At 35.4% G+C, this 25693-nt stretch overlaps 1 protein-coding gene across 1 annotated transcript in view; it reads left to right on the forward strand.

The window, feature by feature from the left end:
• The window catches only part of LOC138697786 (calpain-D-like), a 425409-nt gene that overhangs the window by 383615 nt on the left and 16101 nt on the right, over nt 1-25693 (forward strand). The window contains exons 2-7 of the mRNA XM_069823291.1: nt 4092-7044; nt 10645-10828; nt 13875-14077; nt 17513-17627; nt 21999-22185; nt 24844-25041. Of these exons, the coding sequence (XP_069679392.1) occupies nt 4092-7044; nt 10645-10828; nt 13875-14077; nt 17513-17627; nt 21999-22185; nt 24844-25041 (3840 nt within the window). The remainder of the gene's footprint in view (nt 1-4091; nt 7045-10644; nt 10829-13874; nt 14078-17512; nt 17628-21998; nt 22186-24843; nt 25042-25693) is intronic.

Consider the following 25693-nt stretch of genomic DNA (forward strand, 5'->3'; position numbering starts at 1 on the left):
CTTAATCGAGAACAAATTTTACTCGTTCCGAACGAGTTCTAAAGCACGTTGGCACAAGTAACTGGGAGTTCAGTATCTGTTTGGAATCAGTTCTAGTCTTGTTGGAATGCACATTGAGCTACTCCACATGATCAAGCAGTTCAGAACCGATTCTGAATCGTGCTGGAACAAACCTATTGTTATCGTATAAAACCCAGTACCAGTAACATAAACAGTCTGTTGTAAAAGCTATAGATTACTAGATTAAGCTTGATGTTTGGACTAGTATATAATCTGAACCTTCAGGGATTTTTTTAAAACTCTGTACAAAAATACAATAGAGAAATTCGAAGTGCTACAATAATTTTTAATGTATGTTACCATTATGTTACATTTTAAATACTGAGATTCTAATATATGGCACAATGTTAACAACATTAGGCCTATATTTATACTTGACATATTAAATAATTATTACACGAATGAAAATCAGATTAATCAAGCTACTGTTACGTATACCAGCACGTTGAATTTTAATGTGTAAACAAACTGCATAGATTATTTTTTTGACTCTGCAGTGTTTATTGGAGTCAAACTTTTTTTTTTTTTTCATTGTACAGTACGTAATTATGTGTGGCTTTTGAAACAAATCAGCTGTGTACATTGTTCAGAACCAATTCCAGAACATTCCTTTCCTCCCCACCTCAACAGTAAATTTTGTCACAGTTTTTAATTGAATTGGGATCTGGGAGAACACTTAAATTAATTTTCTATTTGTTTTTCTTTTTATTTACATTCACAGCTAGAATATGGAACATGTCAAACGAAAAATAAATCGTAATAGTACCACAGTCTAGTATATACAGTCACGAAGCTCAATATGTAGGGAATGTGCATCCATAGATAATTGCTAACCACTAGGATCACTACTATCGTCTCATCACAGACAATGCGAAATAGCCCTGGCACAGTCTATTGTTTCTAGTACTCTCATCAACTCAAGCTTCGTGACTGTATGTACTAGACTGTGATAGTACTATAAAGTCTTAATTATAGTCATAGTCTAGTTGAAATATATACAGAAGAGTTTTACAATATAGTGGGTAACACAAAGTTTTAGTGTCAATACTTAATACAACACAGAAATATTCATGAAGCATTGTTAAATGTCATGAATTCATCTACAGAATAAAAGGCATGAGAAGTTAGGTATTTCTTTAATTTGGCCCTAAATAATCTTATGTTTTGAATTTCATTTTTTATATTCTTAGGGAGGCTATTAAAAATGTTTACTGCCACAATATAACGCACTCCTTTTTTATAGCACAATAGACTTGCTGATGAAGTATGAAAGTCTTTTTTTGACGTGTATTTATGCTATGAACTGTTGAATTAATTACAAAGTTTTCATGAATACATACGTTGAAGTTCATTAATGGAAAAGAATATACTGACAAGCCATGGGTATTATTTGTAGTTTTTTGAAAATGGTCCTACACGATTCCCTAGATTTGGCACTCACTATTATTCTAATTACTCTTTTTTTGTAGTAGGAATATGCTGCTATTATCTGTGGAATTTTCTCAGAACATTATTCCAAAACTCACAACCGAGTGAAAGTATGCAAAGTATATTGTTTTTAAGGTATTGATATTTATTATCTCTTGCATAGATCTAATAGCAAAACATGCTGAATTTAGTTAGGGGTAATTATTTTAATATGATTTTTCCAATTTAACACATTATTGATTTGTAAGCCAAGAAATTTGGTTGTTGTTTCTTTTAGGGACCTATTGTTAATTATTGCGCTTGAAATTTGCGAGGTTCAGTTTTGACAGGATTTAAATTGGATTGTTAGTTTTGTTACAATTTAATACTAATTTATTTGCTGAGAACCAATCATACGTATATAACATATTTGTATTGATTTTTTATTAATAATTGAGTCATGAACTCTAGCATTGAAGTTGATACAACATCCACATATCAGTAAATATTAATTAATGAAGTTATCGAATGGTATAATAGTAATTATGATGGGATTACTGAATGTGACAATAAAATCTTGATTCATTGCAATGGAACAATAGAAATCACACCCAAGAATTGTTTAATGTATTCTTTAATATTGAAATTTTAGTATGTTATAAACTTGATTGAAGTATTATTAGCTGAAATTAAATTCATATTGTTCTTCTTCATATCTATAAGACCGTAAAATTAATAATTTCTTAGAAGTTGAAATTATAATATTGCAAATTAAATTGATGCTATCGTGTTTTTAATATCTACTATTTTTAATAGTTAGTCTTCAAGATTTAATGTTGTAAAAGAAAAAAAATGTCTCAATGACTGTTTTATTTCATTACACTATATTAAATAATAATAATAATAATAATAATAATAATAATAATAATAATAATAATAATAATAATAATAATAATACTTACTTACTTACTGGCTTTTAAGGAACCCGGAGGTTCATTGCCGCCCTCACATAAGCGCGCCATTGGTCCCTATCCTGAGCAAGATTAATCCATTCTCTATCATCATATCCCACCACTCTCAAATCCATTTTAATATTATCTTCCCATCTACGTCTCGGCCTCCCTAAAGGTCTTTTTCCCTCCGGCCTCCCAACTAACACACTATATGCATGTCTGGATTCGCCCATACGTGCTACATGCCCTGCCCATCTCAAACGTCTGGATTTAACCCATCACCGTAAAAAACAGCTTGTTACGAATCCTTCAAATAAGCCTCGGAATGGGACTGATTCTCTGGCACGACCACAGCAAAGGAATAATAATAATAATAATAATAATAATAATAATAATAATAATAATAATAATAATAATAGGGGCCTAATATATTATACAAAAAGGACTTTTCTTATTGATCTTAACATCCCGTTTTAATTATTCATTAAGAACTTTACAGTAGTTTTTATATTATACTCGTATAAGTAATAATGGATTAGATTTAATTGCCTTGATTGTAGATAAAAATTTCTCCTCGTGTTACTAATAAATAAGTTAGAATTTATAAAACAGTTATATTACCAGTTGTTCTGTATGGTTGTGAAACTTGAACTCTCACTTTGATAGAGGAACAGAGATTAAGGGTGTCTGAGAATAAGGTTCTTAAGAAAATATTTGGGGCTAAGAGGGATGAAGTTACAGGAGAATGGAGAAAGTTACACAACGCAGAACTGTATTCTTCACCTGACATAGTTAGGAATATTAAATCCATATGTTTGAGATGGGAAGGGCATGTAGCACGTATGGACGAATCCAGAAATGCATTATAGAGTATTAGTTGGGATGCTGGAGGGAAAAAGACCTTTGGGGAGGCCGAGGCGTAGATGGGAGGATAATATTAAAATGGATTTGAGGGAGGTGGGATATGATAGAGACTGGATTAATCTTGCACAGGAATGGGAACAATGGCAGGCTTATGTGAGGGTGGCAATGAATCTGCGGGTTACTTAAAAGCCCTAAATAAGTAAGTAAGTAAGTTACTAATAAATAAAGAACTAAATAAAATAATGCATATCAGTCAGTGGCGTATACTGGTTAAAGGGTTTGGGCTACCGCTGACCCTATTATTACACAAAATATATCTAACAATTACTTTAATTTTAATTACTATGGTAAAACTAATAATACAAAATTATTACATTATGTTATATTATAAACTTTTTCTTTTGTAATTTCCTTGGGCTACCGCCGGTAGCCCGCAAAATACGCCCCTGATATCAGTGGATTAGAAACACAGATTCATATTCAGTCCATTGTCCAACTTTAAAATATAATTTATTTATAAGTGGTAAGCCTAATAAAGTAATTGTATTATTGTATATGGGTATGACAAGAATGGTTTCTTTTTATTTAAAATGCCTAGCCTCTAACGCATAGTAAGAGTTTCATGCCTGACAGTGACACACTGAAAGAATATTGGAAAGGGAGAAAAGAATATTTTAAGTAGATAATTATCAAAATAAGAACTGCAAAAACTTTAATATAATTTCATTGTTGAAAGATATTTTTCTTGCCTAGACGGCAAAGCAATAAAATTTAATATTTTGACACTCGATATTTTGCTTGTTGCAGTGATGTCAAAGAGGCAGCTGAACCAGACGTGCAGTGGGCAGAGTCTGCAGCTTTCAAAACCAGTGCCAGCAAGCAGTCCAAGGTGGATGCCAAGGAGTTCCATAGTAGTCTCATAGACCTAAGCCCAACTGAAGGCGGAAGTCCCATTAGGGAAGATGACAAACGTTTCTCAACATGGGGTCACCCTTGCCCCCTGAGTAAGCGAGCTTCGCAGCAGTGCCAAACTCTCTTAGTTCGTTCAACGAGTGTTCCAAGTCTAGCCCACAGATGGCTGTGTTCGCAATGCCAGTTCCTGAATGTGAGCGTAACTTCCCGGTGTGCTACATGTAGCAAGATTAATCTTGAAGTGGACCGGCAGCTGGGCATCAGTGCCACCATCGAAGATGTTGCAGACGACAACAATGAGGCAGTGATGGCCTCCTCTGTAGCCTCTGTAGGCCACGGAACTCAGGGACATGATGGGAACTGGTACAACGGGAGGACAAAGTGCTGTCATCACGGACAACACGGCAACGTGATGGGGCAGAGTGTTTTCCCTGAATGCGGGGTCAAATGTGATTGCAGCAGTCAGCAAGGTGACAAGTGGATGGATGAGCACACGCACGGAGCCTCCGTCTCTTTAGACGGAGGCTTGACGCCAATCGAGGTCCCCAGTGGAGCCAGATTGGTGCAGAATCTGAATTCTGTTCTTATCCAGAATGCAAGCTCCTCACCTCAGGACTGCGCTGACAGTAAGACTGGCAGCAACCAGGATGCTGCACAGAACAGGTCACCGAAACGTCAAAATCCATCAGTTTACGAACGTGTGAAATCTAAAGTTAGCAGATCTCTTTCAAATGGTTCTGTGGTTCAAAAGTTATGGCTTGATACGACACCCAATTCTATCATTCCCAAATCTTTTGTAAGTGGAAACATGTTCAGGCGACCTACCAGCTTGGTGGTGGATAATGTTAGTGACGATAAAGGGGGAAGTGTGAGCAGTAGCAGTAGCAGTGGCAGTCTACAAGGTTGCAAAATCAGTGATAATTTGGGGAGAGGTGGTGATATTAGCAAGTATAAATTTCATTCTTCTCAAAAATCAATATCTATTTCGTCTTGGACGTGTCCGCGGTGTACTTTAGAAAATACTGGAATCAAGGAACGATGTGAGGTATGTGAGACACCTAGAAAGCCAAATCTCCCTCTGGGTTCCGTCCTACGTTCAGGGACGCTTCCTAATACTCTGCCACGCAATGGTATCGTGATAACAGTTCCTGATTGGGAGGACAATCGGCCTACAGAAGTGGTGAAAAGTAAACCTGTAGTGCTACAAGATCTCTCGACGCCCAAGTCTCAGCAGAGTCTACGGCAATCATCACTACAAAGCAACTCTGACACCAGTGACGCGACATCGCCTGGTGAGACAGTGTGGCAGAGACCTGTATATCGACGATCTTTCTCAGAAATGAACTCAACTTCGAACGATGCGGAACGGGGCAAGTCTTCGTCAAATCGTCGCAGTATGATAGAGACAGATACACAGGGAAACATCCCGGCAAGATCGCCAATTAATCTCAATCTCCAACTACAACAACCACAAGCAAACCGACCTGGCACAAGATATTCCTATATTGGGATCTCTGATCCCACTTCTCAGCATGTCAGGTCCTCTGTGGGCTTGCCTCGTAAATCAATTGCTGTAAAGAAGAGGCTGGTACCTCCTCCAGTCTTGGACGTAATGGACCTCTCAAAGTCTAGCAACGGAAACATCAATTCTGCTTCAACAACTTCGTCATCACCAGTGACTAATCATAATGCTCAGCTTTCTTCCTCTTCTTCAAACGCCTCTTCAGAAACTTCAAATTCTTCATTTGACCGCATGTGGACTTGCACAAAATGCTCGTATGCCTACAATCCACTCTGGTCTGACAGTTGTGATATATGCAACTCTGTTCGTTCTCCGCCATCGCTTACTGAGCCCAGTCTCATCACAGTGACCAAAGACAGTGTGAGATATACGCCGCCTAAAAGAGACGACTCCGAAGAATCTGAAGGTGTTAATAACAATGATCCCCTTGCATTGGTACTTCCCGGTCCGGCCACTCTGGCCACTCTGGAGCAGGATCTAGATGACGACTTCCAGTTCCTGCCGGGTGATGGTTCAAGCTCTCCCAGTACAACCTGCGAACAGGAGTGGACCTGTAAGAAGTGCACACTAGTTAATTCTGGTACTGCCATGGCATGTGTAGTATGTGGTGGTTCTAAACTCCGCAGTATCACAATGGTGGAAGACATGACACTTCGTAAGGGGGAGTTCTGGTCCTGTGTCCAGTGCACACTCAAAAACCCTCTTAGTGCTCAATCCTGCATGGCCTGCAAGACAACTAAAAAGCTTCTGGAGGTTCCAAAATCCAGTAGCGGTGGTGGTGGTTCTAGGAGTCCATCCCCGAGACAATCTTCATCTCGACTAAGTAGTGGAAAGGTTGGAGGTGGTGGTGCTATTCCAAAACAGAGGGTCGGTGGTAGTAGGAGGGGGGCAACACCCAGTGGCGCGTCTAGAAGTAATGGTGTAGCCGGTCGTAGTGGTCATCATAGGTCCAGCAACATCAACAGAGACTTGAACGTTGATCACACTTTGATGCCAGGTGGCAGGAGTCCTCGGGCCGTGGAGCAGCAAGCTGTTCCGCAGCTGGTGTCCTGGCACTGCGTGCTGTGCACGTACGAGAATCGCACCGCATCAGTGTCCTGCGAGATGTGCCAGAGCTCCCGCTGCCTCTCTTCATCTGCAATGGTGCTCACCAATGGCAGAATCTCAGCTACTCCGTCACCTGGTGCTTCTGCGGGTCCAAGTATAGGCAGCACGAGTAATGCAGCTGTGGTGAAGCAGGAGAGTGAGCTGATGGAGGATCTGCGCCACATAGAAGAGCAGGAGGCACTGGAGAAGTGGGAACGTATTGTCCAGTATTGTCGAGAGGTATGAGCAAACTTTAAACTTTGTTAGCTGACAACAGGATGAGATTTAAGAGTGTCGATTGCTTAAAGATTTAAAATTTTGAAGAGAACATGCAAATACTACAATAAAATATTATTGCCGTGCTCTCATGGTTAACATTCAGCAGGTCTTTGAGCGGCCTCATGCATAACATTCGGAAGGTGTTTGAAATTTAATTGTGATTATTGTTTTCAATTTCTTATGTTGCCACTCCAATCACTCGCCTGAATTTCAATATTGCAACCAATAAGCTGCATTCATTATTAAATGACACCAACTTGTCTAATTCACGTGGACTAAAACCGAGGTTGCAATGTCTTGTGCTGAGGACGAACATTAAGGTATGTGATTAAAAATTATTATTAAAGAGTTATTGTTAAGAGTTAAGAATGTCAACGTACTTGTATATGAAATAATAGTAATAATACTGTAATAATAATAATAATAATAATAATAATAATAATAATTAGGAACATTAAATCCAGACGCTTGAGATGGGTAGGGCATGTAGCACGTATGGGCGAATCCAGAAATGCATATAGAGTGTTAGTTGGGAGGCCGGCGGGAAAAAGACCTTTGGGGAGGCCGAGACGTAGATGGGAAGATAATATTAAAATGGATTTGAGGGAGGTGGGATATGATGGTATAGACTGGATTAATCTTGCTCAGGATAGGGATCAATGGCGGGCTTATGTGAGGGCGGCAATGAACCTCCGGGTTCCTTAAAAGCCAATAAGCAAGTAAGTAAATAATAATAATAATAATAATTATTATTATAATTATAATTATAATAATAGCCATTTAACAATATAACAAACTAGTGCTTATTCTTATCAAGGAAGTAGATGTGACAATGTGACGCTTAGAGTGAAACCTACAGAGCAACAATTGGTCAGCAAAATTATGTTTTAAAAGCACACCGCGCGTTATTGTATGATACCGACATGTTAAGAATGAGAGCGCAGCGATAATAATTAGTGACATGAAAGTGACACATACTCTCAATATCTCATTGTATTTTGTACACATTTTGCAACAGTTACGTTCTTTTAACATATTGCAAATTATATTACTGTTCACAGTTTATTTTCATGAACTATTATTCAGAAGACATAGCCGAATGAAATTATTAAATTGCACCTGAATAAGAGGGAATTTCGTTTTCTGGATTATATACAATATACGACCCTTTTAGGTCACCATGAAGGAGCACAGAGTGTTGATTCATCTTACTGTATCTGCAAATTCTCAATGTGGTAGTCAGTTCTCTATCAATACTTCTCACAAACTCAGGATATGAATATAATGCTGAATTTTTAGTAGAAGTAGAATCAACAAATATTCACTAATGTTTTACAAACTCAGGATATGAATATAATGCTGAATTCTTAGTAGAAGTAGAAACAACAAATATTCACTAATGTTTTACAAACTCAGGATATGAATATAATGCTGAATTCTTAGTAGAAGTAGAAACAACAAATATTCACTAATGTTTTAAAGTTTACCTCGACCTCAGATCCATTGCACTGGAATGAGAACAGCTGATACCCGAGTACCAGGTCATTCTGATCGCCAAAGTACTGGGAATCGTGGAGTTTCCAAAAGAGTGGGGCACTCGAGATTAGAAGTCTTGTATACAGTTGAACTACACATTAACAAAAATCAAAGTAGTTACTGCAGAAAATAGTGATATTAAACCAGCGTAACACAAAAAATTATTTAGGCCCGCATGGAGTTAAGATATACCAAAAAAAAACTAACAAACAAAATAAAATTTCCACTAATTATAGGTAAAAATTGTTTAATAAATTGTCAGGAAAAATAAAATTGTTAGCAAAAAAAGTTACAAAGTGAATTAAAAATTACCTTCTTGATAAAGTTTTATATAATGTAACTGAGTACTCTTAGCTGTAGTTATGAATCTAGTTACGTGTCTATTACCGGTACTTTATGTTAATAAATTATGTATTCTCTTTCCTTCTGTATTTATATTGACGAAACCAATATCCTGTCCAGAATTTTTTGGTGAATAAAACACTTACGTAAATTATCAATTTGCAGAAATACAAATATTCGTAGAATTTGTACATTTCCAGATCGTATCCATATAACATCACTTTCTGTCTTTAACTGGAACATTGTGAATAAATTCAATGTCCAATAAATAAAAGTAAGAATTTCAGTTTTTAATGTGAAAGTTTCCTATGAAGGAGGAGGGGGCGAAGTATCTTTTAGCAACGTCATGCAGATGCAAGTATATACAAATGTTATAAAATATAACTTGTTTTTTATATATTTATTGTATGATTAGTCATAAAGATTGATATTTTGAAAATTTGATACAAGTATATATGTATGTTGGTTTATCTGAAAATCAACATGAATTATTGTAAAAGATGCAAATATGTTCTTTTTAATAATACCATTATACATCTTAATTACAGAACTTTTAACAGTATATCACTTCGGAAAACGTATTATGTCTTTCTTGTGTTAAATTTTTACATTACCTCGTTAACATGTTTCTGCCTGTTATCGGCTATCTTCAGAACTGGTTGTTGCTGGTCTTGGCACCAAGACATAATACGTTTTCCACGTCTGTATTTCTTCCACAGCCAGAATATATCACTTATCTTAGTAATTTTTAAACTTATAACTTTGAAAATAGTTCCTTTATTAAATGTACAATTATTTTAGAAACAAATACTGTTCCATTCTAAAATACAGAAAGTGTAAAATGCAAATTAAGCTTTCAGGAATAACTCCCTGTAAAGTTAATTTGAATAATTTCGAGGGAAAAATTGTTCCGGGGCCGGGTATTGAACCCGGGACCTTTGGTTAAACGTACCAACGCTCTCCCACTGAGCTACCCGGGAACTCTACCCGACACCGATCCACCCGGGTAGAGTTCCCGGGTAGCTCAGTGGGAGAGCGTTGGTACGTTTAACCAAAGGTCCCGGGTTCGATACCCGGCCCCGGAACAATTTTTCCCTCGAAATTATTCAAATTAACTTTACAGGGAGTTATTCCTGAAAGCTTAATTTGCATAATACACGTCACTGTACGTAACAGAAAACCACAATTTAAAGTCACACAGAGTTAGTGTGCACTCAAATATTGGTTGCTTGACTGTTGTCAGCCCACTTTGAGGTCTGTGGATATAGAGGGAAAAATTGGATCGGTGTCAGGTAGAGTTCCCGGGTAGCTCAGTGGGAGAACGTTGGTACGTTTAACCAAAGGTCCCGGGTTCGATACCCGGCCCCGGAACAATTTTTCCCTCGAAATTATTCAGAAAGTGTAAAACTTTGAAAAAGTATTTTAATCATAGAAACATTTTATTAAGTTGGTTATTAATTTTAAAATAAGTGATTTTTTATGTATATGTATATTAAACTGCATTGTATTTGTTTTTAGAACAAAGAATCGTTTGTAGGTGGTTCATTTCCACCAGCATCAAAATCATTATACTATAATCCAACCGAAACCAAAGACAAACATAAGCTATACAAGCCATAATAAAATTATTGTAATCTGCAAAAAGTGTGTAGTTATATTAAACCGTGTTGTATTTGTTTTCAGAACAAAGAACCGTTTGTAGACGATTCGTTTCCACCAGCACCAAAATCATTATACTATAATCCAGCCGAAACCAAAGATAACCATGTTGTTCAGTGGCTTCGGCCACATGAAATTGTGATGGAGGGAGACTCAAAACTCAAGTGGGCTGTGTTCCGCACACCTTTGCCTTCAGACATTTCACAAGGTATACTATTAAATAAGGTTTTTTTTTATGTATATATTAGCCATATCCATGCACTTCGCTGCACATATTAGAAATAAATATAAAGTAATTACATGATTAAAATAGGACATTTGGTCCAGGGAATAACCAAAGGATAAATCGTTTAATATGTTACTTAATTGAAATTACATTTAAATAATTAAAATACGATCATTTTGGTCCAAAGAGCGCTCATTTCCTGCAAGGATAATTCCTTTAATATGTTTCTTAATTGTTATTACATGCAAATAATTAAAATAGGATCATTTGGTTCAGAGAACATCCGTTTTTGGTGCAAGGTTAACATTTTTCTAAATTAGTCGTGACTTCATCCTTTAATAAATCACTGCAGTTAATGGCAATATAAAGTGGATTGTGTACGAAGATAATTTTTTATGTTAACTTCAATGTGAATTTTTTTTTTGTTATTTCTTTTTATTTTAGTAGGTTATTTTACGATGCTTTGTCAACATCTTTTGAGATGAAGGTGATAATGCTGGTGAAATAAGTTCGGGTCCAACACCGAAAGTTACCCAGCTTTGCTCATATTGGGTTCAGGGAAAACTCCGGAAAAACCTCAACCAGATAACTTGCCCCGACCAGAAATCAAACCCAGGCCACCTGGTTTTGTGGCCAGACGCTCTAACCATTATTCCACAGGTGTAGACTATTTTTTAAGTTTATTTATACACGCTTTAACATCTGTGGTCATGTCGCGTGTTTAGAATGTGTGGATATACCAGTAGGTCATTTTTACTCTTGTTGAGTTCCTGTTTCTATAGTGTGTTGTATTCACGTAACTGATTATAAATTTTGATTAATGTTTATCTTATTGGTAATAGAGGCCGTGATGAATCATGGCATATAAATTTCCAATCTGACATTTGCCTTTATGACTAAGGGAAAGCATGAAAAACCCCTGTCAGATTGGTCGGCCACAGAGTTTGAACCCATGACCTCCCAAATGCGAGTCTCAAATTCTACCGTCTGAGCCAACTCGCTCGGCTGTGCATCGTTGTTTATGTAAATAAAAAAATGAAAATGAATGTGATACATAAATATTATTTTAAGAAACACAGGAAACAAATATGGGTAAATTATGAGTGCAGGAACGCCATTTCGTGACACATTAAAATAACTCGGCTCCAGTGAGCTCAATGGTAAAATACTTATTTTCACGCTATATATACTGTATTTTTGGTCCATTAAAAATACTCATCTTTATGACAAAACTCTTAAAAACACTATTATATTCTGTGAACAAAAAGAAACTGAAGTGTATAAAATTAGAAGAGTATTTTATGTGGACCAAATAAAGTGTAAATAATCAAGTTACACAATATTACGACAGAATATCAAGTTTTCTGTGCATAAAGATCTATTTTAATCTTACCTCAGTCCATCTAGAGAAACTACAAATTTCAAATAGTGAAGGAATTAATACAACTAATTTAATTTGATAAGTGTAGATATTAAATTAATTGTATTCATGTAATACAAGTGACTTATCTGAAAATAACAATGTCTATGAAATTCATATATGGGACTCGTGGTAACATCGCGATTAATTCTCTCCAAGCTAGAAGATCATGGGTCAAAAATATTTTTCGTTGATCTAATTCTTCCGGCATTGGAGTTCACTCAGCATCTAACAGAAATGAGAACCAGGGGGTATTTCCTTGGGGGCAGAGGAACAGGGGATTGACACTCCTACTACTGCTCATTGCCAATTATCTAGTGAGGTAGAAGCTTTGCTTTGCTTTATACATACTTACTTACTTGCTGGCTTTTAAGGAACCCGGAGGTTCATTGCCACCCTCACATAAGCCCGCCTTTGGTCCCTATCCTGAGCAAGATTAATCCAGTCTCTACCATCAAATCCCACCTCCCTCAAATCCATTTTAATATTATCTTCCCATCTACGTCTCGGCCTCCCCAAAGGTCTTTTCCCCTCTGGCCTTCCAACTAACACTCTATACGCATTTCTGGATTTGCCCAAACTTGCTACATGCCCTGCCCATCTCAAACGTCTGGATTTAATGTTCCTAATGATGTCAGGTGAAGGATGCAATGCATGCAGCTATGTGTTGTATAACTTTCTCCATTCTCCTGTAACTTCATCCCTCTTAGCCTCAAATATTTTCATAAGAACCTTATTCTCAAAAACCCTCAATCTCTGTTCCTCTCTCAATGTGAGAGTCCAAGTTTCACAGCCATACAGAACAACCGGTAATATAACTGTTTTATAAATTCTAACTTTCAGATTTTTTGACAACAGACTGGATGACAAAAGCTTCTCAACCGAATAATAACAGGCATTTCCCATATTTATTCTGTGTTTAATTTCCTCCCGAGTGTCATTTATATTTGTTACTGTTGCTCCTAGGTATCTGAATTTTTCCACCTCTTCGAAGGATAAATCTACAACTTTTATAGTTCCATTTCGTACTATATTCTGATCACGCGACATAATCATATACTTAGTCTTTTCGGGATTTACTTCCAACCCTATCTCTTTACTTGCTTCAAGTAGAATTTCCCCGTTTTCCCTAATCGTTTGTGGATTTTCTCCTAACATATTCACGTCATCCGCATAGACAAGACGCTGATGTAACCCGTTCAATTCCAAACCCTGTCTGTTATGCTGAACTTTCCTAATGGCATATTCTAGAGCGAAATTAAAAAGTAAAGGTGATAATGCATCTCCCTGCTTTAGCCCGCAGTGAATTGGAAAAGCATCAGATAGAAACTGACCTATACAGACTCTGCTGTAAGTTTCACTAAGACACATTTTAATTAATCGAACTAGTTTCTTGGGAATACCAAATTCAATAAGAATATTATATAAAACTTCTAAACTAAAAACATCTCACATCAGTAACTTCCAGCTATGCTACAACTGTTGCAGTCATTTAAGATGGAATATTTGCTAAAATAAGAACTTAAGAATGGCTTTCAGATCTGGCAACTTTTGTCTATTAATATATTGAATCTCACTTTGCATAATATCGTATTTTTATGTAAACAGGTGTGTTGGGAAATTGTTGGCTGCTGAGTGCACTTGCAGTCTTAGCAGAAAGAGAGGATCTGGTGAAGAAAGTGATGGTGATGAGAGAGTTCTGTCACCAAGGAGCGTACCAGGTTCGTCTCTGCAAGGATGGGAAGTGGACAACTGTGTTGGTTGATGACCTCCTCCCATGTGACAAGCGTGGCCATCTAGTCTACTCCCAGGTTTGTAAGCTAAGCTGTTTGGCATCTTACTCAACTTGAGACAGTCAGAGTGTAATGACACTTGTCTCTTTACTGTAAGAGGCTTGAACAAATTTGAAAAGTTTTCTATACTACTAAGACCTTAATTCCTTTATTAGAAAATGGCTAAAGGGAAACTAAGAGGTGGAGCTTAAACTGAGAGGATTCAATCTGGCATTGGATTTGGAATCCGGTGTGGCTTAGTGGATAGAGCGTCAGCACGTAGAGCTGAAAACCTGGGTTCGAATCTTGGTGCCAGAGAGAATTTTTCTCTGCTCCACCAATCCTTCATCTTATGATAACGCAGAATTCCTGCACGGAAATATCATACAGTAACTTCTCTCTCATCCGGACAGTAGGGTAGGCAATTATTATTGGCTACTCACAATACGGTACGTATCTTCTTCCTCCCCGCCATGTAATTTTTTCCTCCCCCTACTTGCAACCCCATCATGCTTTCAGTCAAGCACAGGTTGTGTGTGGAAGAAATTCACCATGCTTTCTAAGGCATTTACTGATAAATGCTCGAAGTTTAGTTATTCTTTAAAATATATTAAAAGTATTTATTTCAGTCACTGACTTCACAGCATATGTTTAAGGTATTAAACCTTTGCATTACATGTTTAAAGGACGTATGAACGGTTTCGTTGGACTATGCCAACATCATCAGATACGACGTACATTTCAGCAATATGAATAATCTCTACATAATCTCTACACATGCAATACATATTTAGTGGCATGCAAAATAAAACATACCAAAAACCAACATGGTTATGATACGCACTGACATTCTTGTATGACTGCCCTTATTGTCAATCGTTTAAACTTGGGTCATCAACTTACTGATTTCAATTATTTCCAGATTGGATGAACAGCATCATCGTTAAATTAATATACATTACTAATCAACATTAAACAACCCAACTTATAAGATATTGGCATTTATAAGACAACCATATTAATATGAAAAATATTCAAGACAAATTACGAGACACACACCATATGACACACGTTCTGAATGGTTGAAATATGTGCATTATTGAGAAACAGAAATATGAATACAATAAATGTAATTAAATACTGTAATTTGCAACTCTTCACATTCATAATATATAATTAACTTAGTTTTATATTTTATTTTTATTCATTTTACATCATGTTACTTCATTATTCCATGTGTGAAGACTTGCAAACATATATATTTTGCAACTTACACTGTATTTTAATTAATTGACAATAAGGGCAGTCATACAAGGATGTCAGTGTGTATCATAACCATGTTGGTTTTTAGTATGTTTTATTTTGCATGCCGCTAAATATGTATTGTATGTGTAGAGATTATGTAGAGATTATTGATATTGCTGAAATGTACTTCGTATCTGATGATGTTGGCGTAGTCCAACGAAAACGTTCATACGTCCTTTAAACATGTAATGCAAAGGTTTAATACCTTAAACATATGCTGTGAAGTCAGTGACTGACATAAATACTTTTAATATAAATATAAATAATAATAATATACAATACAGACTTCTCTGAAAACTATAAAAATGAATTGCAAAATATTCTTTAAAAGACAAACTGGATATTTTGAAGCGACTGGATGAAGGGGAAACTATTTCTGCTATCCCAAGAAGTACAATTCATGACTGGAAGCGTAATCGGGCTCCACTGGAAGAATATTGTGCATCCACGAGCTCTAATGACAAGCGCCGTGCATTGAAGCAGCCTAGTGTTTTCAAATACGATAAGGAACTGTTTCTATGGTTTCAAAAACAAAGAAGGAAAGGTACTCCAATATCTGGCTCGATCATGAAAGAGAAAGCACTTGATATGCATTAGAAACATGGAGGCGATAATTTCTCTGCTAGTGATGGGTGGTTGTTAATGTGGAGGAAAAAGTAAGATGTTCGTCCGCTTGCAATTTGTGGAGAGAGGATGTCATCTGATACCATTGCAGCTGAAGAATATAGAACTACATTCCGAGATTTGATGAGTAAACTAGAATTATTTCCCCAGCAGATATACAATTCTGACGAAACCGGTTTAAATATCTAAAGTCTACCGAAAAGAACATACCGTATATGTTTTAGGGGGCTCAAGCACAGCAATCTATTCTGCAGGATAATCTCATTTGCCAGTTTAGCTTCCATAAAGAAATAAGTTATTATTGTGTGCACAACAGATGCTGTATATTGTATGCAAGTATTCTTTACATTATAATTGGTTAACATGTAACGAAGTTCATTTTGCTTTGTAGAAATGCGTAATTTTCTCGCAATTTATTTCCAGAAAATTCATGCGTTTTTATTTTTTCAGATGGAGAGCTTTAAGTTTATTCTATTTGTGTATATAAAATGTTTAAGAATATACTGATTGTAACTACTATAATCGGTGGTTTAATTACTGCACTATTCAAATGTTCACAAATACTTTCTTATCAAATTTATCCACATCAATTATGCAGACGATGCAGGGATAGTTAATTATGTTAACTATGTTCCGTACCATCCTACAGTAAGGCGTGGCCTGTGAAGTCACGTGAATGCCGGACGACGAAGCAGACAGACGACATAGCAACGGATCACAGAGAATTTACTGTGTAATTCGGTACAGTACATCGCAATAATATGATATGCGTATATAATCACTTAGTGATTTAAGATGGCGCTCATTCCGTCGGATCCCGGCCACTTAGTCACTCGTAATGAGTGCACCTCTGCACATTAATGTGTTGGACATTGTGCCTTTATCACACATCTGTGACACAGTGCATGAGGATTGCCCACTAAAGGGAAACTAAGAGGTGGAGCCCTAAACTAAGAGGATTCAATCTGGCATCGGAATTGGAATCCGGTGTGGCTTAGTGGATAGAGCGTCAGCATGTAGAGCTGAAAACCTGGGTTCGAATCCCGGTGCCGGAGAGAATTTTTCTTCACTCCACCAATCCTTCATCTGACTATGTAGCTTACTCACCATTTTATATATTTATTTCTACTTTTCTGTTTTCTGTTTCATAAGTAACATGTAAAGCAACCTGATTTCTTATCTTTAATATCATATAACTTTAATTTATTTATCAGTATATTACGATCTATAATTCTACATAGTCAAATGTTTTAGTCAGGTCACAGGATATTTTTCAAATTTAAGGAATTCATTAGATACTTCATTCACCGACTTAGAAGCTGATGACTTTTGTTTTGTAAGGATTCCAAGTAGTATAATCGATTATACATAACTTTCTCAAACGCTTTTGAAAATGTTGTTAACAGTGATATGTGTCTCTGTAATTATGAATAGTAGATTTATAAGAAGAATATCATTCTTGATGTACTTTAAAAACTTTTATTGATGTGGCATATTCTTTATTGTAAGATATTTGTTTAATTAGAGTTGTTTGTGTCATTCTAGGCCAAAAGAAAGCAGCTGTGGGTTCCGCTTATTGAAAAAGCAGTAGCAAAAATTCACGGCTGTTATGAGGCCTTAGTGTCTGGGAGAGCCATTGAAGGGCTTGCAACACTAACAGGTAAAGTCACAAAAATTTTCTTTCGGAACTAAACGTGTTAATGCTATAAAATGCAATACCACATCTTGTTACAACTACACTCCATGTCAGACCAGCAAGTTACTCCAAGCTTTATGGGACAACAAACCCTCACACAACAGCCACAGCCAAACAATCAGTAACAGTAATTGGCCAGGGGTGTGGGAGATGGCAAGTATGGCAGAGCGTACTGGCTCTTTGTTTATACTATCTATTATAAAAATGTGTTTTCTTTTACATCACGCACACAATTTAACTAATTGAATTAAAGAATAAAATTAGTGTAATTCACCACTAATCAGGAAGAGGAGCGACTCCTAAATCTTCATCCTCACTGTCACTTTCTTCAGATGATTCGCCAAGCTTGATGATTACATCGTCGTGAATTAAATCCAGTAGGCCATCCATTTCTCACATGCGCTGTTCCACATCTTGTACATTCCTCACGTAATTGGTCCATTGCTGTTGCGTTACTTCTTTGATTCCTGATTCCAGCAGCTCTCGCACTTTATTTATGTTGAAGGTGGTGTTTTCTTGCGCAGTCTTCCTATTGACTTGATTCCACACCTCTTCAATTGGATTTAGTTCACAATGGTAAGGTAGGAGTCGCAATATTTCATGTCCATATGATCGAGCCATTTCATCTATTATGCACTTGGCTTATTGCAGCCTAAGTCATTGAGTCATATATCTGTGTTCTCGTCTTTTGAATCCCTGGGCTGACACAGGGATAACCTTACTGTTATGATGGCGAACCACGTTACATCCCAACAGACATCAGGTTCTATCATACACGATCTAAAATAAACTCTTGGTCATGTCTAATTCTCGTTCAGACCTAGCAAGTAATGCAGTTCTACTCCAGAGATATTTAACAAAGGATAACACAGTCTTTAAATTATCCACAAGTGTTTTCTCAGGATACCTCATTAGCTCCTAACTTCATCCATATGTCACATTGGAAGTAGACCTCAACACCATGAAACTTTCCTCTCCACAGAAAAACCCAGGAATTTTGTTTGGGATCGGGATACAAACTACAAGCACAGTATGTAATAAAATGCTGTCACGGATTCAAGACGAAAAATTTCTCCTGACTTTCTCGACTCATAAGGATTGATAACAACAAATGAAGCCCTAGGTGACAGCTGAACTGACGTCATAGTCGAAATCCCTGAACTCGATAGAATCCAAAGCTGGAGAGTTATGGATGTTGAAATCTTATCAGAACATAATGTTATATTTCTCTCTTTACTCCCACAATCTTAACTCACCAGGCTAGCGACTGCACAGCAAATTCGCCACGCAAGTGGTCAGTTGGAAGCTATACCACGATAAAGCTCAGCAAGTTAATAAACTTTGGGTAGAGTGGATAGAAAATTCATAATCCTAAATATCTTTTGTAGAGACAGTCATTAGATCTGGAGAAGACTAGACTCGTTAAATCAATTCTATTTCCCTCAGTTTAAATCTTTAATAAAACTTGTTCTTTGGTGGACTCCAGATCTAAATATATCTACTGAGAAAAAGAATCAATGCAGATAAACAATGTTTCAGAAGCTACAAAGATGCCACACTTAAAAAATGTACGACCAGAAACTTAAAAATTGTAAGAAAGAATATAGATACCAGATTCTAAAATCCAAACAAGAATCTTGGAAACAATATTACACCGAAGTGGCTAGCTCTTGAAAACTGAAAGTCAGCTAAACGAGAATTCACGAAGACACCAGTATCAATGTCGTCATAAGCCCATTTGCTACATGTAAGTAAACCAAAGTAAAGTCTAATATATTTTATCATATTGGTAAAGGTTTAGTTTATGTACAGCAATTTCAGATCCTCTTATCGAATGCATGAAGGTCCAGAAACATTTCGCAGAAACGCAGGAAGTAACGTAATAATGAATATATGTTTGAAAAGATTACCTGAAGGATAACAGTTAATCAGATAAAATCAGTTTATATTCGCAGAGACTGTGTGTGAAAAGTGTGACCGAAGATTTTCCAATGCATTTGCTCTTAATTAAGCTGTCTTTGGGACTACCAGTAAACATGACAAAGGATATTGTGTGCAGTACGACATTGCTTGTGGTATCGTTATGGATCTGAACGACAACCATTATTGCCCATAAAAAACGAATAGGACACTTCAAATATCCGCCCATAGGAGACTACAGGTTTTCGCGCACCACGACAAACTGGGAAGTGATCCTCACAAAATGTAGTAAGTATGGTACCAGTACCTATAAAAGAAAATTTGAGTTATGAGTGGTGTACTTAAACTAGACAATTACGAACATATTTTATAGCATTTATAAATGCAGAGTTTTTAACTAGAATAATAATAATATTATAAATTATTACAGTACACATACATATATTTATTTTATGTAAATTTGTGAAAAATTAATTTGCATACTATGTATTTACTGGTACTTAAACTGTGTAATATATAAATGAAATCAAATGTCTTATTTTGGGATTATAGAAAATGCCTATTGTATGTAATCGAGAGAGTGACAGTTCATTTTGTATTAGGTGCACATAAATTGATTCCATTTAGGTGTATTTCTTGAAAAGTGTATAAAAAAGGCAATATATAAAATTATTGAAAAAGTTATGTATTCTAGACTGATATCTTTCCTGGAAGTAAATAATATACTTTGTGAGACTCAATTTGGCTTTAGGAAAGGAAAAGGAATAAGTAATGCCATCATAAATTTCACAGAATCTATTCTAAGCTTCAAGGACAACAAAGAGCACATTGTTGGACTTTTCCTTGATCTTAGTAAGGCATTCGACATGGTAAACCATGAAATCCTAATTCAGAAGTTGAACCGCTTTGGTATAAGAGGATTAGCAGGGAACTGGTTCGCTTCGTATCTAAACAATAGAAAGCAAATAGTCGAAATTGGAGCAGTCAAGTCAAACATTGCTCCCCTAACAAATGGTGTTCCGCAGGGTTCCATACTTGGACCTATATTGTTCCTTTTCTATATAAATGATCTTCCAATAAGTATAATCGAATCCAAGACAGTGTTATTTGTAGACGATACAAATATTATTATAAATGATACTAATAGGGATAATTAAAAAAAAAATCTATGAAACATCAACTCATTTAGAGAAATGGCTATCACACAATAAATTAAGACTAAGCACAAACAAAACCATTTGTATAAACTTTAGCCAACAACAATTACACGATCCTGTCCAAATATTACTTAATAATATCAGGATTAAGGGAGAAAGTTATGCAAAGTTCCTAGGCATATACATTGACTCAAATCTAACATGGGAATATCATGTACAATTCTTGAATGAAAAATTGTCCAAATTATGTTATGTCTTTCGTATTTTAACCAAAATATCGCCCCTGAAGCTTCTATTGTCAATATACTATGGTTATGTACACTCAGTTATTGCATATGGCATAATCATTTGGGGCTCATCATCAAAATCCTTACAGATACTAAAATTGCAGAAGAGAATAATAAAAATCATGAAACAAGTTCCAATATGGACTGAGAGCAGAGGCATTTTTAAAGAGCTCAATATACTATCGGTCCCCTGTATCTACGTACTAGAAACAGTCTGTTACATCCATCAGAATGCAAAACAGTTTATACCAAACTCTGAATACCATGACTACAACACTAGAACTTCCAGTAATATGCACTTAAAATACCACAGGCTTACCAGAAGTCTTAACAGTATATCTCATAATGGTTGTAAATTATACAACAAGCTCCCCTTACATATCAGGAAGTGTACCCAAAACATTTTCGAGAAATCGGTCAAAAATATACTGTTGAAGCACATGCCACTGAGCATAAACGAGTACCTAAATTTAAATCTTGAACAGGAAATGTAACAATCTGTATTTTATATACTGTTATTGATTGCTGTTGTTTTCCCTGTTTACTGCTCCTTACCTTCCTCTTCATGTACCTGGTAGAAGCACGCTGGTCATAAGACAAACTGCCAAGATTGTCATTATAATAAAATCTACAATATTAGAAAGTGATTATTATTATGTTGTAATTATACTTGTTGTCATTAATATTGTATTTGTTTACATTACTATTACACTATTGTATTAACATGTAATTGTTATCTGACGATGCCATGAATCCTTTTATTCTGACGGCTAATAAATAAATAAAAAAAAAATATATATATATATATATATATATATATACAATAAATGCTATTATCATTTCACAGAATGATAACAAAAGTTGAACTGTTAAAACATATAATATGAAAGTATGTCATTTTCGGGACTGTCATTTATTCATACGAATTAATTTGTGAATTTTCCGGAAGTGAATATTATTATTTTTGGTAGGTGCGCCATGTGAAAGTGTACCCTTGCAACCATCATCACTGCCATCAGAAGATGAGCTGGACAGAGATCTGATCTGGGCTCAGCTACTGAGTTCTCGCTTGGCTCGTTTTCTCATGGGCGCATCCTGTGGTGGAGGCAACATGAAAGTTGATGAGGAGGAGTATCAACGTAAGGGTCTTAGACCAAGGTACTGTGCATTATCATCTAAAAATACTGAACACTTCATTTTTATTAACGTATTGTAATTCTATAAGTCAACTTATTTAATGCACTGAAGAATAATCCTTTTTAATTTTTAAATTGATGTATTGGAATTCCGAATCTGTTACTTATATAGATTGATGGCTAAATGCAATGTACTATTTTTAACTACATTTACGAAATATTTTAATCAATATTTTCCAGTAAAGATTGTGAAAAAATAAAAGAGTAAAAACATGTGGAAACTCGGGGAATTAAAATGTCATGTATTTTAATGAGAAAGAACAGTAATGATCTTCATATTTTTAATTAGGTACACTATAAGAATCTAAGCATAATTTTATAAACGGTTATAAAGGAATACATGTGAATAGAAAAATACAACATTCAAATAATCGAATTAAAACTGTTTGGGATATTATTAAAAATTAAACTCGTCGAAAATATTTATTTTATTAAAATCAATTGTTATAAAATAGAGGATCTAAATTATATTGCTAATTTCTTTAATGACTTCTCTATAAATAACATTAGCAACCTAAACATTCAAGATTGTGCAGAAGTTGCTGCAATTAACAAATGCATTTTTAACACTGAATTTCTAGATTTCAAATTTTCCACTACTGCAACGCAAATTATGTACCGGTATGTGATACTTACTTACTTACTTACTTACGGCTTTTAAGGAACCCAGAGGTTCATTGCCGCCCTCACATAAGCCCACCATTGGTCCCTATCCTGAGCAAGATTAATCCAGTCTTTATAATCATATCCCACCTCCCTCAAATTCATTTTAATATTATCCTCCCATCTATACCTCGACCTCCCCATAGGTCTTTTTCCTTCTGGCCTCCCAACTAATACTCTATATGCATTTCTGGATTCGCCCATACATGCTACATGCCCTGTCCATCTCAAACGTCTGGATTTAATGTTCCTAATTATGTCAGGTGAAGAATACAATGCGTTCATTTCTGCGTTGTGTAACTTTCTCCATTCTCCTGTAACTTCATCCCTCTTAGCCCCAAATATTTTCCTAAGCATGATATTCTCAAACACTCTTAACCTCTGTTCCTCTCTCAAAGTGAGAGTCCAAGTTTCACAACCATACAGAACAACCAGAAATATAATTGTTTTATAAATTCTAACTTTCAGGCTTTTTGAGAGTAGACTGGATGACAAAAGTTTTTTATGTATGTGATAAAACATCTAAAATCAAAAAATTTTTTCTGGATATGAAGAAATGCCAAGTAAAGTTATAAAAGCCTGTTCTGAAATAGTTTTTCATCCTTTAAGCTATTTATGCAATCTGTAAATACAGAGTGGTATTTTCCCAGAAAGATTCAAATATCAGTGAAACCAACATATAAAAAGAGAGATAAATGTACTATTGCTAATTATAAACTCATATCATTATTAACAACATTTTCAAAAATATTTCAGAAAGTTATGTATGATAGATTATACTATTATTTGAAATCCAACAATATAGACCTACTAGATTGGGAGCAGTTTGGATGTAAGAAAAAAATGACAGAGAATGCAGTTTTTAGGTTAGCAGATCAATTACTGAATTCTTTAAATTCGAAGTTTCATGTTGGAGGGATATTTTGTGATTCAACTGAAGTATTTGATTGTCTAGATCACAATATATTAATAAAGAAATTAAAGTTTTATGGTATTAAAGATGAGATCTTAGATTGGTTTGTGCCTTACTTATAAAAAAAATGGAAATAAATACACAAAATAGTCACGAAGATACTCACTCAGAATTTAGGAATATTAAATAGAATTCTCGAGAGATCAATTTTAGATCCATTATTTTAGGTTGTATTAATGATTTAGTCTCAATCATAAATAATTTATCCCAGGTAATCTTATTTGCAGATGATACAAGTGTAATTATCTCAAGTAGCCTAAACAAAATGACCACTTCATAAACTTTCTAATATAGTGTTCTATTTGATGAATGAATGGTGAAGTGTAAATAAACTTGTACAGTACTGGTTCTTAATATTGATAAAATTAGTGTACCGGTACTAGTAATCAAACTTAGTAGCTACACATAATAGTGATCAGTTTCCTTACAATATTAGATTAAATAAAACTGATCCCAAATACTAATCTATAAAGACAAAGTTTCTTGGTTTTGAATTGGATAATCACTTAAACTTGAAAAAACAGATATAATGTATTAGCCTACTCCTAAATTTAGATCTATCTGTTACCAGTATGCATTAAGATACTTTTCATTCTATAATGAAATATGGATTATTATTTTTGAGAGCTTACTCATCTGAGGAAGCTAAACATATTTTTGTTTTAAAAAAGAAAGCCTTAAGGATAATACAGATGTGCATAAAAGGATGCCATGTAAAAAGATTTTCCAAAATTTGTGAGTACATTCTTTCCTGATGATATTTTATGTTAAAAACCAAGATACATTTAGTACCGGTACTCATACGAACACTTATAATTTTAATACAGGACACAAATCAGATCTCCATCTCTCTGTTAGTATCAACTGTTACAAAAAAAGTAGTTCACTATTCATGTATTATACTCTTCAAGCGCCAAAAAAAAATAAAAAATAAAAAATCATGTCAAACTGTTGTAACTGTTTATTTCTGTGTCTCTTCCCCAGACATGCCTATTCTGTTCTGGATGTCCGAGACATGCTTGGAAATAGATTGTTAAGATTACGCAATCCATGGGGTCACTACTCTTGGAAAGGTGACTGGTCAGATGACTCGCCTATATGGACACCTCAACTCAGGGAGATGTTAATGCCACATGGGGCTTCAGATGGTGTCTTCTGGATTTCATTTGAAGATGTCCTCAAGTAAGTGTAATATAAAGCGAAACTTTTAAGTAAAATGACGTCAGCAGTTGCTGGTCACTGAAGTAATTTAGCTATATATCAACTCTGCAGGACTTTTTAACGTCACAGATCCACATGTCTAGGAAAGTTTAATATATATTACAGAACTTTTACAGTTTAAAGAGTCACATGCCACGGTTTCAATTTATTCTTGTGAGATGTGTTACATACACTTTTAGTAGCCATTGAGTATACATAATAGTATTCAAGAATTAAGTTGGCTTCCATTGAAACTGTAACTGTTCAGTGCCATTAGAAGGATTTCAGATCACAGTCTCTGCTGTATAAGATTTGATGTGTCTACACAATTGCCATGTTTTAGGACTGCTCGTTAGATTAGATTAGATTAGATTAGATTAGATTAGATTAGATTAGATTAGATTAGATTAGGTTAGGTTAGGTTAGGTTAGGTTAGGTTAGGCTAGGCTAGGCTAGGCTAGGTCAGATTTGATTACATCATTTGTCTTGTTGTTCACTTTAACACTTATATAAAAATATAAAACTTTCTTAAAATTAAAATGTTAAAAGTGTTAAAAAAAGTTAAAAAAAAGGTAATATACTATAATGAGTTAATGACAGATGGTTCTGTTTCGACACTGGTGTAGTGCCATCA

The sequence above is a fragment of the Periplaneta americana genome, chromosome 4 (genome assembly GCF_040183065.1).
Source record: "Periplaneta americana isolate PAMFEO1 chromosome 4, P.americana_PAMFEO1_priV1, whole genome shotgun sequence".
In the NCBI taxonomy this organism is placed as follows: Eukaryota; Metazoa; Arthropoda; class Insecta; order Blattodea; family Blattidae; genus Periplaneta; species Periplaneta americana.